Genomic DNA, 15,047 nt, shown 5'->3' with positions numbered 1-15,047 from the left:
AATGTGAATGTTTGACTCATTCCATTTAGTAGTTGAGCTGGGTTTGGACCTTGTTATTGCTATGGTTAACCTCAGTGAACCCAAAGCTTCAGATTCCTGTATGTGTTTAGGATGAGAGCTTATTTGCCAGAGTTTTCCTCAGTGTCTGTTCCACTTAGTTTGAGGTTGTTCATTTGTGCTGTGCCTTAGAGCAGGTCTCTTTTCATGCTCTTGTTCCTCTCCCTGCAGTAGACTGCTATTGTTTATTACTGGATGCCTATTAGCCTGGAAAGGGGAGGGTCTTTTCTGTTGTTCAGTCTTACCCTGGGTTTGAGGAGTAGACCTATGTAGTGATACTGCCCCACCCTCAGCTGTAGGTCTGGGCCCAGGATGTTTTCCTGCCCTACCTTCAGGAGTAGAGTGTTTTTTTCTGTTACCATCCCCCCAGTGGCAGTGGGTTTTTACCAGTGCTCTTAGGGCAACAGGGTTTGTTGCCTTTCCATGAGAAGTTCAAGGCTCGTGTCCACTAGGAGAGAGGTGAAATGGATCTAGGCAATGCTCCCTTCCACCAGGCTTACATCAGCACTGATTCTTTCTCAGAGCTCTCATCCTGCCCCTGTCCTTTTTGTGTGTACTCAGTGAGGTCTAAGGAGAAGACCCTGCAAATGGATGCAAAATTTCCCTTATCTAATAACTCCTAGTGGTTCCCTATTTTTGCTGGTCCACCATCAATCTTTATCAATTTGTTAAAAATTTTCTTACTGGTGTCTGCAGTGTCTGCCCCAGGTTAAAAACAAACAAACAAAAAACCAAAAAAGTGCTTCCTTCTTTTCTCTTTCTCCTTGGAGGCATCTGTCTTAGATAGATTGTAGGTTGGTTGCCTTTCAACCTTCATTTTCTGATGGGTTCAAGAAAAGTTGTGATTTGCAAATTGTCCAGCATGTTGTTGTAAGAATAGGAGCAATGCCCTTTTCAGCTTTCTACATCTTAATAGGAAGCAGTAAAAAGACTAGTTTGTTTTTGTTTTTGTTTTACCTGAATAACTTCAGGAAAAAACAGTTATGAGTCACCAAGAAAAGATAATACAGAAAAAGATATACAAATCAAAACATCAAACTAAAAAATTCACATTGAACCTGAATGTACGTTCGTGTTATGAGCACAGAAAAAGGGAGGAAACCTATCCCTGTAATAAAGTCTAATGGCCCATAGCTTTTGAGAGCTACCATCACTGGTATCACATTGTCCTAGAATAGATGACTTTATAGTATAATTTATGCTTTTTCCAAGGCTAACTAAAAGCATTCTTTTTCAAAAAAGGCCTGTCTGGTTTATAAAAGGAGCTCATTTAATTATGAGTACTGATTCTTCCCTCATTGAATAAAAGGACAATATTACTGTCTGGATTTTAGTGTTTATCAGTTTTTTTTAATCAATTTTAACCTTAAGGAAAAACTACCTAGTAAGTCAAACTCCATTATTTCACTTTTACTTCAGCACTATTTAGTGTTTAATGACTCTATCTTTGAAGATGAAAAGCAGGAGCTTGTTACAATAAATTGGACATTCAGCTGTACCCTACTTGTGTATATTCTTAATTCATATTAAGATTTCAACAAAAGAAACCTTGGAAATATAACTCATATCAAGTGATAGTGGGGTTTTTGTTTGTCTAGTTTTCGTTGTTTCATTTCAACAAAACATCGACCTACTTTGTAAAAGGTGAATTAAATGTTTCAAAGCATCTTCTGTTATCAAATATGGTTAAATGACTGAGAGAGGCCATGCCAATGTTGTTGCCAGAGAAGAGTGTTTGTATCTCACCCACTGTGATTCTGGTTCCTTAGGGAAGGAAAATATAACCACGCAGCCTGCTTCGGTCTCCAGCCTGGCTGCCTCCTGCCTGATGGGAGCCGCATGATATCTGTGGCTGCCCTCGTGGTGAACTTCTCACAGCCACTAGCAGGTCGTCCCTCTCTCCTGAGACACGATGAGGTGAGGACTTACTTCCATGAATTTGGTCACGTCATGCATCAGATTTGTGCACAGGTGAGTGATTTTTTTTTTTTATGGTAGACCTACTAATTGCTTTTCCAGATTTTTTTTCCACCGATGTCAGAAACATGTTTCTTAACATGCTTTCTCAGAATCTGAACATGTTCAAAAATTTCATAGGCCTTCTGCAAAAACAAAAAATTTTTCTTACTATGTTTCACAACATACTTTTACTCAGAGATTGATCCACTAATGAAAGAGCTTCATTGAATACCACCCTATGAAAAAAAAACGAAAACTGTCGTTAAGGAAGGGTTACAAATACTGTGTTTTTTCCTTTTAAATCTTTTCCTCATAGGAATTTGGTGTAAGCTTCAGAGATAAACTGTGCTGTAATCTGTCTCTTCTGCTTATTAATGCTTTGTTTAGTTCAATGGTTTTCATTCATCCAGACTCTGTACTCCTTTTTTAATAATAAATATTTTGTAACACCTTCCTTTACTAGTCTTCAATTAAAATCGCAGATAGCACGGTATAGCCATGGGGAGAATTTACTAAGAAAGAGAATGTGTGTGTGCAGCGGATTGCAACAAATTTCTCTTTATTTTTTTTATTTTTTATTTTTTAAAATTTATTTATTTTTGGCTGCGTTGGGTCCTCGTTGCTGCACGTGGGCTTTCTCTAGTTGTGGTGAGCGGGGGCTGCTCTTCGTTGCGGTGCGCGGGCTTCTCATTGCGGTGGCTCCTCCTGTTGCAGAGCACAGGCTCCAGGAGCGCGGGCTTCAGTAGTTGTGGCACGCGGGCTCTGTAGTTGTGGCTCATGGCCTCCAGAGCACAGGCTCAGTAGTTGTGGCACACGGGCTTAGCTGCTCCGCAGCATGTAGGATCTTCCCGGACCAGGGCTCGAACCCGTGTCCCCTGCATTGGCAGGCGGACTCTTAACCCCTGCGCCACCAGGGAAGTCCCTCTCTTTATTTTTAAAAATGAAAAGTGTATTTATTCTAAACTTTGTAACATAGTCCAGTAAACTAGGCCCACACTATTCTAGGATGAACCATATGAACATGCCAATATTTAACCGCTGTTGACATACGAAAACATCTAGTTCAGTTGTTCAGCCTAACAGTTTAAAAAACTGATATTTACAGAAGTGGAGGGGCAGTTTTCCAAATTTGAAATATCCATGCATCTCTAAAGATGAACTTTTTAGAAATAACCTCTTTATCAGAATAGTTTCAGATTTACAGAAAAGTTGCAAAGACAGTACTCCTCACCCTGTTTCCCCTACTGTTAACATCTTATAGTACATTTGCCACAACTAAGAAGCTAACAGCATTGGTACAGTACTCCTAACTAAACTCAACACGTTATTTGGATTTAACTAGTTTTTCCCTAACTGTCTTTTTCTATACAGATAATTTTTTTTAATCTATGCAATATCCTCACTGCATAAAAGAAAACATTTTGTTTATGTTTTTCAAATTGTAATGCCTGGGCATGGCTGTGTAGTAAGACATAATGAAGTATTCAGGTTATACGTGAATGACCCTGAATCTTGCAGCAAAAACTGCAGACTGATACATAAGCGGTTTGTTTTGTCCATTAAAGTCCAAGAATGGTATAGGCAGTTGTCTTAGTTCAGATTGCTATAACAGAATACCATAGATTGGGTGACTTAAAAATAACAGAAATTTCTTACAGTTCTGGGAGCTGAAGTCCAAGATAAAGGTGCTGGCAGATTTGATGTCTGCTGAGGACCTGCTTTCTGGTTCAGAGATAGCACCCTCTCACTGTGTCCTCACATAGTGGAAAGGAGCTCTCTGGGATCTCTTTTATAAGGCACTAATCCCATCCATAGGACTTCACCTTCGTGACTTCATCATATCCCAAAGGCCCCACCTCCTACCATCACATTGGGGGTTAGGTGTCAACATACGAATTTAAGGGTGGGACACAAACATTCAGGCCTCAATAGTGACATGATTTTCCAAAATGGTGACTATCTGTTGGGACACTTCCAAATAGAAAGTAATCTTACTTTGATTTACACGATTGATTCTAGAAGTTAGAGTCTTGGAAACTTTAAGTGTGCAAAAAAAATTTTGTAAAAATATGTGCAATGGAGTTAGTTTCTAGGCTCACTTAATTATAGATTTTTCATTTATATGAATGTCCAGCAGGACATATGAATGACATGCAGAATAGGGGACAATTTTTTATTGTCTTGACATGTGCAGTTCAGTCCTGGACATCCAGCATCCCACCCCCAGAGCAGCCCCTAATCATTGTAATAACCAAAAATGTACCCACTCTTTTCCAAAATACTACTATCACTTTTGTTAAAAAAAAGTATTTAGTTCTTTGAACATTTTATCTTTACATTCTGGTGTTTCCATGTTTTATTTTAAAAACAGAGGGGACTCCGATATGAATCTATTCAGATAAATAAATCCTAATATACTGATATAGCCATTTCTACTCTCTGTTTAATCCAAGGAAAATAAAGCTTTCAGAATAACCTAAATTTTCTTTCTTAGGTAATTTTAAAGTCTATTTTCACAGCCATAGGGTTCCTGAAATATTTATTTTCCATCAGTGTTCATTCTATGACTGACATTTCCTTTAATTAGGGTAAGTCTAGGTTCCATTTTTCTCAAGTGATTTTATGAATAATTTGGAAAAGTCAAATATTTTTCTTAATTTCAGACTTAGGTTACTTAGATTATCTAAGATCTTAGTTATGTATTTGTACACAGATAAACAATAGTCTGCTTTTAGAACAGTGGATCTTAACTTCTTTGGATCTGAGAACCTATGAAAATATGATTTAAGCTATAGATACCCCTTCCAGAAAAATGCACATACACTTATACAGTCAGATTTCTACCTGGAATTTCAAAGACACACCGACCCCCTGAAGCCCGGACCATACTGAATTCCAAGTTAAAAACTGGGTTAGAGCAGTTTCCTCCTTTATTTGGATGTTGATTATTAGCTAATGATTTCTGGGGAAGTAATTTGGTGTCTTAATCACATTTATTAAAATAATACTGATCCTCAAATAGGGTTTTCCATGCTTTTGATGCATGTTCTTGTGTTCAAACACAGCCCTCTTATAACCTTAATATTGTATGCTTATCATGTATTCACGATACAGTTCTCTACAACTCTGTTATTCTCATTATTTCTTACAGTAATTTTGATTCTTTGAAATACTCATTTTAGTACTGGAAAATAACTGTCTTGGTATTATTTCATTTTAAAGCTCTGTGACTCATGAATGAAATGTATATACATATATATATGAATGAACTATATATGAATATATAATTATATATATGCCCAAACATACATATGACTGAACTACACACATGAATATATATGAATCAGTATGTATACTGATATACTGATGAATGAAATACATGTACGTTTCATATATACACATACATATGAATCAACTAGATATATGAACATATATATATGACAACTATACATATGAATATATACATGAATCAGTGTATATACTGATGATGAATGATGTCTCTTTCTTGAAACAGTAGATTATATTCAATTCTTAGAATTTGCCTAACCTCCTTCTTGAACACGAAATGTGTCATACAGATGAATAGTGTATTAGTACAGTCCCTTGCGTGGTCATCACTTAATGACATTATCTTCGAAAAATCTCTTGTTTGTCTGTTAATCCTTTCAAATGTCCTGTAACGTTTTAAGATCTTTTAAAGTAACATATTTGAAACCAGTGATCACTGCTTTTGTCTTAAAAGTAACAGACGCAGATCCATATATTTGCAGCTTTATAATGATTTCAAAACCTTTTGTACCGACCTAAAGTAGATGGCAGTGAAAAAGGAGTTTAATAGTTTCTGTGTTCAGTAATACTTCTGACTTACCTGAGAAATATATAGTGAATTTGTAAGTTTGCCGTACATATTCAGTAGATTGGTTTTAAGATACGGCAGCCAAGTGTTTGAGTTCTCCACTGTGGCAGTTTGCAAGTTTGATGACCAGAAGAGCTTGCTAGAGCTTGTCATAGTAATATTTAAATATGTCAGCAGGAACATCCAGTTTTCAAACATGTAGATGGACTAGTTCAAGGTGTCTACTACCTCATCATTCAAGAGAATGAGTTTCACTCATATTTTTGTGTTTACACTACAGGGTAGATAATTTTGAAGATAGCAGTCAGGAGGTGGCATCCTTAGTATCTGTTCCTGTTTCATGGCTTTATTGTGGTTTGGGCGTCAGTAATCGCTGGACTTTTGAACTTCCTGTAGAAAAGAAGAGTAATGCTTCTTAACAGCCTCCATTGTGATGTCTCTGTGTTGGTTGTGCATTAAGAGCAGTAATGAGTTTTAGACTGTTAGAGATCGTTATTTTAAAGCAGCACATGAGAATCACAATAAAGCCTTATTAAAGTGAAAGAAAAACTTCACATTTCACATAACCTGTTATTTCATCTAAAGACTAGTAGAGCATCTTGTCTGCTTTAAATATTGTGGATTAGATGTTGTTTTAAATAAATGTAGCCTATATCAGTTAGGAAGGCACCCTAGTGTTATGAAAAGAGCACTGGATTAAAAATCATCCGTGTATTTGTAGGCCTGGCTACGTGACTTTTGGCACGTTTTCTGACCTCCTCTCTTTTTTCTTATTCATAAAATAAGAAACAACAACAATTCTCATATCTGCTTCCCTGGAGTGCTGATGAGATTAAATAATGTGTGGAAAGGTACTTGGGAAAGAATAAAGTGCCATACATGTTTGAAGTGTTCTTGTAACTATGCTTATATATAATTCAGCTCTTTTGAAATCGATAAGTAGCATACAGGTCCAATTGAGACGGGGGAAAAGATTGCCATGAGGAAAAGCACTGTCCCTTCAGATTTTAAAGAGTTCACAAATGCTTACCCGCCATGGGTTTTGGGTGAACATCTGTGGAAGGTGATTGGAAAACATCACGTTTGTATTTTTGTTTTGTTTTCATGATTACTGCCTACTTAGAAGTTTGATTCCTGGAGCTGGAGCAGGATGAGCACTTTATTTATGTATTTATTTATTTTTGAAAGTATCTTTTTTTTTTTTCTTTTTGTCCGAGCCACACAGCTTGAGGGGTCTTAGATCCCTGACCAAGGATTGAACCCGGGCCCTCGGCAGTGAGAGCACAGACTCCTAACCACTGGAACACCAGGGAGTTCAACAGAATGAGCAGTTTAGAGTATTGGCAAAGGTGGAAGATTAGTCGAAGGGAAACGTGGGTCCATTTATCTTCAGCATTAACACCGAGGAGTAGGTACTTGGAGGAAGCCGAGGACAGGCTTGGTCAGACGAGCCAGGATCATGCTCGGTCAGGCAAACTGGGCAGGCCAAGAAGTATGATAGCAGCCAAGATTCACTGAGCACTGACCATGTGCCAGGCATCATAGTCAGTGCCTTACATTTGTTAATTAATTTTATCCTTATAGTGTTCTCTGAAGTGGGTTTACCTGTCTACTTCTATTATTATACTATTATTGCCCCCATTTCCAAGTGGAAAAAAACTGAGACTTAGAAAGGTTAAATGTTCACCCAAGATCTGACCACCGTGCTCCTCACCCCTCTACTTTATTGCCTGTAACCATTCTTTGCATCCCCCCATCCTTGTGGTGGAGACGGCATTATGTCATGTGGTCTGAATTCGGGCTCCCAGGTGTGTATTCCTGTTGGATGGACTTCTTTCTCCCAAGTTTCTTAAATCGCATTCCCTCTAAATCAATCTCATGTGAACTTGTGTGGAATGATGAGTTTATCTAGTTCCACATTTCCCTCTGTGTAAGTTGACCTTTTAGGTCTCAGTCCTGAAGTACACTGAAGACCTATCAACAACCTTGTAGCCTCTACTCCCTGCCCCCAGCCCTGCACACTATTACAGTTTCCAACATCAGTGTTAGGAGCAATTTCTTTCAGGATCCAATTTTTTTTATTTGAATATTTGTGTGTTTGTTTTTACATACACAAGCACATAGACACCTGTACATAGAATAAATGCTGAAGTCATAAACCAAATGTGATGGCATACACGTTGTTTATTTCTGTTTAGAGACTTTTTTTTTCATTTCATTACTGTATTTTCTGCATTTTTTTTTAATAATTAGAAAAATCTGTTTAAAAGAGAAATATTTCATTGACTCCTTAGAAACAGAGTTATTATCTATTGTGTCTGACCTGTTATACTAGATATGGTAGAATGGGGTTCAAAAGATACAGTATCTTGAATGTTTAGAGTTAAGTGTGAGGATATGAAATGTAACAATTAAAAAATTAAAACCAGAATATTATTAAGTAAAATGATACAAATGATATACTGATTAAGTATTGAAAGAAGACAGAGTAGAGAGGTGATGTTGGGTGGGAAGCTAAGAGGTCAAGTATGAGAATAAGAGAACTCTCTCAGAGTTGTTCAAGGTTGGGTCTTCACACAGAAACATTCTCCTCACAGCTTCATTTATTTCACAAAGATTAGTTGACCATCTACAACTGTCTGTGCATGTGCTGGATTTTGGAGGTACAGTTCTTAATTAGGTATACATATATATAGGGTTATTCTTAGCATTTGAGTTTGAATAGTATTTTTGTTTTCCTCTAAAAAGAAGTAGTTTAGTATAAGAAGTAGTAGTCAGGAACGTATAGCCAGTTTGGGGGTAAGCATGTGAATTTAAGGTGCAGTATTCAAGACTTCTGCAGGGAGTTCCCTGGCAGTCCAGTGGTTAGGACTCGGCACTCTCACTGCTGGGGCCCGGGTTCGATCCTGGTTGAGGAACTAAGATCCCACAAGCTGCGTGGCGTGGCCAAAAAGAAAAATCTTCTGCAGATAATGTGTTGCTTCACGTCTTAAATGATGGTGGTAATACTGACCTGTGGAACTATAGGGCTGTTGTAAAAGTTAACAAAGTGTTATTCAGGTTCTCTTTATTACTATTTTCATTGCCAGTGATTGCTAGGTATATGTGAAGTTAAAAGTATGACCTTTAACCTTCTGTTTATAGCAAAGCCTAGGAGACAGTGGCACTTTTTTTCTCCAATGCCTTGTTACTTAAACTTCATCATCCCTGGATTTAGGGGTAGATCAGACAGGGGACATGGAATGACTGCTAAGAAATCAATAGGGGATCATCTCAGACAACCAAGGTCCGCTCTCCTGAGCCCTGTTCTTTTTCCTCAGCACAGTACACTTATTGACTTCAGCAACTGCCTTTTTGTAAATGCTAAAAGCAACCAGTCTCTTAATTAGAACAATAACCCATATAGGATTTGGTCTTTAAAGCTCGCATAACTTTTTGAGCTTTAGTTTATATAATTTTGCTCCAGCTCTCACTGTGTTGTATCAATTGAGAAATTAATCTCTGTAGCATCAAGTCATTTGTTGTAAAAATCTATAACGGAGTATATTTTAGGCATCCGACTGTCTGTTTAAAAAGATAATATAGAAAAGTCTCATAGTTTTAGACAACTTTCTTCCTCTCGAGAACTTCTAACCAAACAGGAACCTAGTTTACCTTGTTTTCTAGGCTTTTATTGTCAAAATATTTCCTGCAGCAATAATGCTCATAAGGTACTATATTCAACACCATTGAATTATTCGTGTTGAAAACTGTATAAAGTACTTCTTGGGTTCTTTGGAACCTACGGTTGAAAACTGGGGAGTGGTATTTGCCGGCTGGTCATCAATGAGTAATGGAATTCCACAGCCAGGCTGTTTTGCACGTCAGGCCCCCATCAGGCTGCTGGATCCTAAGACTTGCCCGTGGTTTCTTTGTGGACGTACACAGTGACTGACTGTGGATTCCTTAGCACTTTCAAATTCAGTTATTTGCTGGAAATTGAGCTTTTGGATTTTGTAAGTTCTTTGTCCTCCTCATTTGAAAATATTTAAATGGTATTGCCCAAAGGGCACACAGAGAAACAGCATGACTTTCGGGAAATTAGTAAGCAGTAGAGTTATTTTTAGCTTTTACTCCTAGCAAACATTTCCTTTTGTTCTTTAGAAGACATTGTTGATCTGTTCATTCATGTGCTGTGCTCTCTCCCCAACTACAGGGTGGCTTCAGATAGAATAAGCCCTCTCTTCTCTACTCTGCGTGACAGAATTGTGTTAATTTAATTTTAACTCATGAGTTATTCATTTGTTCATGTTTTTCTAGGTTCTGAAATACCACCGCCACCACCAAATACGCACATACATTTTATTGTTATTGGGTTGATTTTCCCTCTCATCAGCAAACACTAACCAAAAAATGTTCACACAAGCAGGATATACAAAATTTATATTTTTCTCAAAATATTGTACAGTGATAGTTGATGGTGTGATTTTGTCTTTATTTACTTATTTTACAACTATAATATTTAGAAAGCTATGCAGTTAGTATTACAGAATCCCAAATCCAGGATAGTTGGTTACAAAGGCTGGCCTTTACACCTCAATCTCATGTTTGATCTTTGAAAAATCTTCCAGTATATAGAGGAAATCAGATTTTTAAGGAAGCACACTGAAACCTCGCTTTTACTATTCACATAAAGGCAAGTTTGATATAAGACTAGATCCAAGATGATTTCATCAATTTGTCACATTGTAATTTAACCTTTTTTTCTTTGATTTTTCTCTGAGATAGAGCGGTATAATAACACTTGTGGTTAAAATTGGGGTTCTGTAGTCCGACCACCAGGTTTAAAATCCTAGTTCTACCATTAATCTCAGTATAGCTCAATTTCCTTATCTCATAAATGGAGATTACAGTGCTTTATACAATTGTTTTGGAATTTGAATCAGATAATCCATGCAAAGAGCCTAGCAAAATGCCTGACATAGTAAAGTCTCCATAGATGTTGGCTATTATAATTATTGTATAAAATTATTTCATCTATAATGTTAGATGTAGTTATTTTTAGAAGATTATATACAAGAAAGTGGCAAAATACTCATTTTTCTGGAGCCCTTGACTCTTTCCCTGTAAGAATTTTTTATTGGGATAAAAAATTATTTATCTGTCCTCAAACAGAGGTTACCTAATTCCAGTGCCTAGTGAATTTAGTTTCCCTTGGCCCTTCAGTTGTTGCAGCTCTTCATATCTAGAATCAGCACAATTATAATAGGAAGTCAAGCAAAACATTTTTTTTCATAAAGAGAGGAAGGCAGAATGTGAGGTGGCGTTGACATCTGTGCCTCTGCCCTGGGCCAAAAACAGAATGGTTATTTGCTGCTGATTTGGCAACCAATCTGCTGCCTTCTCCAGTGGTTAAGTCCCCTTCCTTTCCCTTCCTTCCATTTAGAGCCCCAGGGATGATGAAGTCAGAGAGACAAGACTGGGATGTGAAGCATCTAAATAGGGAAACAGGACAGAGGTTCAGGGAAAGATAACAGAATAACCCCCATTCTGCTGCTGACCCAGTTGGGTAAATGCTAAATATTCCTCTGCCAATGGCAATTTTACATGAGTTCTGTGGACGATGTGAAGGTTGTAAAACACCAGCCTGTCTAGTGAATTCCCATCTTTCTGCTCAAGAGCTTTCTAACATCTGATTCAACAATTTACTAAACTTTCCTTTTTTAAATAAAACTTTTTTTTTTAACACTTAGCCCACACCCTCAGAATAAGTCCTTTATTTTTACAGTGGGTACTTTAACTTCTGAGTATATCAGTTGTTTCTCTTTTCTCATAGCTGCATTTAACTCACCTCACTTGCCAACTATTATAGTGCTAAATCCCACTGAAGGGGCTTCTTGTTTTAAGGTAACATCTTCTACCCAATCTGAGAGGTACAACTCTGGCTTTCTACAACACGGTTGTCTTAGAAACACATATAAAGTTTAGAACACAAAACACCACACACATGAAAAGGGCATCTGTCTGTAATGTTGTAATTTAACTCTTTAACTGATTTAGGTGAAAACTTGAGTAGTTAAATAATAGACTGATGAATGCCCCAGAAAGGCATGTATTGAGTAAACAAAAATATGCAAATAGAAAGGGGAGCTAGGGAGAGATTGTCTTAGATTATGGATCTCTTCATTTTTAATGGGAAATTCCTTTTGGTTTTTTTTTTTTGGCCACGCTGAATGGCTTGTGGGATCTTAGTTCCCCAACCAGGGATCTAACCCATGCCCTCAGCAGTGAAAGCACAGAGTCTTAACCACTGGACTGCCAGGGAATTCTAATGGGAAATTCTTCTAAAATACTTTTACTTTCAAAGCTTAAGGCTTCTTTTAACTTAGACTGATTTTTTTCAGTTATGATTTCTTAATGATTGTTTCAAGTGTGTTCTGTGATTCAAAAGAATGAAATATTAGTTTAATATAGGGTATTTGGGGGTTATTTTTCAGGCTGCTTGGCTACTGTGTTTTATTTTCATTTAAATTTGAGGTTATCCTAACCATTCAAAGAAGCAGTTGACTCTGATTCTGACTTAGGTTTTGGTGAGTCTTAATTATAATTCATCATATATGTAGTTTTCATTCAGTGCTTTTTAAAAAAGACCTTTATGTTTACTTTTTAGACCGACTTTGCACGATTTAGTGGAACAAATGTGGAGACTGACTTCGTAGAGGTGCCATCACAAATGCTTGAAAATTGGGTGTGGGATGCTGATTCCCTCCGAAGACTGTCAAAACATTATAAAGATGGAAGCCCTATTACAGATGATCTGCTTGAAAAACTTGTGGCTTCTAGACTGGTCAACACAGGTATGACTTAAAATTTTAGAAAATAAACTAGAATTGCTTAATGGAGGATTGGTGGCATCTTTTTTTTTTTTTTTTTTTTTTTTAGGTAAGAAGTGGATTTATTTAGAGAGATACACATTCCATAGACAGAATGTGGACCGTCTCAAAAGGCAAGAGCGGCACCAGAGCATGGGGTCGTCTCAGAAAGTGAGAGCGGCCATGAGAGAGACACTCTCCACGGACTGAGTGTGGGCCATCTCAGAAGGCAAGAGGCCTGCTGCATCTTCTTCTATAGAACTTATTTTGTCTTTTGTAATGATAGTACCCCCAGAGTGTTAATATGAGAAGGGAAGACTGCTACGTATATTGGAATACTGAACCCTGAAATTATGTCCAAGAAAAAAAAAAATACATCTCCTTTAAAATCTTAAATAGAATGAGATGTCTTGCTCCGATTTTGCAATGAGTACTACAGGAATCAGTTTTTGAAATCTATGATCTATGGTCAGAACACGTAGTTCTCTCTTCTCCAAAACATGTCCAACATTCTTATGTTATCAGGTCTCCTGACCTTACGCCAGATTGTTTTGAGCAAAGTTGATCAGTCTCTCCATACCAACACTTCGCTGGATGCTGCAAGTGAATATGCCAAATACTGCACAGAAATTTTAGGTGTTGCAGCTACTCCAGGTACGTAAATACGATCACTAAAAGTTCACTCTTCCTGTGAAGCACAGGGTATACTCCTAACACTGCCAGAGAAGGTAGAGTTTGTCAGTCAGGTTGCCTAATATAATTTGTTTCTGATTTCTGAAATCAGGCCATGACTTTCAGGTCAGCATACTCTGTCCTCAGAGTTATCCTGTCCAAATGTGCTTGAAGGGGAGGCGGCGCCAGCTTTGCAGCATTTTAGTGTGATCAGGCGTGAGCAGTCGGCCTCCACCCCAGAGCAGAGAAAGCCACTGCGTTTGGCAGCACCGCCTGGCTCTGCCCTCCCTGTATGCACCGTGACTTCCCTAGGGTTTCGGTAAGATGTTGCCAGAAGGGGCAGTTTGAGAGAAAGGCACAAGCTTCTACCTTGTGTCTGATTCTGCTTCTGAGGTCAGTTAAGGCAGTTTGACTAGCAGTTTCTAACCTGGTATTATTTATGAGATTCATGTGAGTGGGTGGGAGATGCTCAGACATAGGCTATGTTACGTTTATATTTGTATATTTTAAGCAAACATGTAGCTGTACGTGTATACGTAGTTGGAAAGGTGAGTTTTTTCCATCAAAGAAATTGTTGTTTAATTGAGTCAGTCACGTTTTATAGCGATATGAAAGGTCAGAATAGTCCGTTGAGTTCATCCAGGCTGCTCGCTTCCTTTTGTGATCTGTTTCTAGTAGACTGAACAGCAACTTTGTGCCTCAGGCCACTTTGACAAAATCCTTTTGTAAAGTAGCCCTAGAGGTAGATTGAATTGGTAAGACCTTTTTAGCTCTTCACGTAAAGAATTCTTTTTCAGTAATTATGAACCTCAAATAAGTGCCATACTGATACGTTTCAGATATAAATAGGTGTGACAAAGAGTAGGCTTAATATTAGAGTATTTGTAAGACACATATGTGTCTAAGGGATAAGAAAGGAGTGAGTGGTCTGATAGGTGTGGACAAAGCCTCTGAAACTATTGTTAGGCATTCCAGAGCTTAGGGCCGAAACCGGCTCTGAGGTGGAGCTGTCATAGGAGAGAAGTTTGTAAACATCTTGGCCAACGGCACCCATAAACTCAGGGAGTACTAGAGGTGAGGACCTATCACTGTCTCCTCCCACAGCTGGACTCCCCATAGGGAAACCTTAGCTAGCTGAGAACCTGCTATTTAACATTTGCCGTCACATTGATTGAAATGTATCTTTCTTTAAAGACACAAGTATGCCAGCAACTTTTGGACATTTGGCGGGGGGATATGATGGCCAATATTACGGATATCTTTGGAGTGAAGTATTTTCCATGGACATGTTTTACAGCTGTTTTAAAGAAGAAGGGATAATGAATCCAGAGGTATTGTATTTTTTTTCCTCCTTTTGTTACTTCTGTAGTTGCCCCCTCCCCTTTAACTCCTAGTAAAAAAAATATTTATCACACCTAGATTTTTAGAGGAAGAGATCTGATAACAAATTTTAACTTTAAAGTCTGGCATCTTCTCACATCATCATACATTATTAAGTTGCTTTGTGTAAGTGATTAATCCTATAAGTTAAAGAAAAACCCTACTGCATTTTCTTGCTTATTAACATTCCAATATATTGCATAATTAAAATTCAAAGCTTTGTTTATGCATTTGAGCATTTACAGCTGCCAGTTTTGACATGTGCCATACAG

The 15,047-nt window shown here is 37.8% G+C and overlaps 1 protein-coding gene across 5 annotated transcripts in view; it reads left to right on the top strand.

Annotated features, from left to right (window-relative positions):
* NLN (neurolysin) overlaps window positions 1–15,047 on the top strand; it is a 98,048-nt gene that overhangs the window by 71,098 nt on the left and 11,903 nt on the right. For 4 of the 5 annotated variants that reach the window (XM_082454503.1, XM_082454507.1, XM_082454506.1 and 1 more), the window contains 4 exons: window positions 1,827–2,028; window positions 12,522–12,708; window positions 13,249–13,377; window positions 14,590–14,726. In XM_082454503.1, coding sequence (XP_082310629.1) covers window positions 1,827–2,028; window positions 12,522–12,708; window positions 13,249–13,377; window positions 14,590–14,726 — 655 coding nt within the window. The other variant, XM_082454504.1, reaches the window with a different exon arrangement.

This window comes from Balaenoptera physalus (assembly GCF_965194825.1).
Source record: "Balaenoptera physalus genome assembly, chromosome: 3".
In the NCBI taxonomy this organism is placed as follows: Eukaryota; Metazoa; Chordata; class Mammalia; order Artiodactyla; family Balaenopteridae; genus Balaenoptera; species Balaenoptera physalus.
The sequence above is the reverse complement of the archived record's forward strand: the minus strand, read 5'-3'. Positions and strand labels throughout refer to the sequence as shown.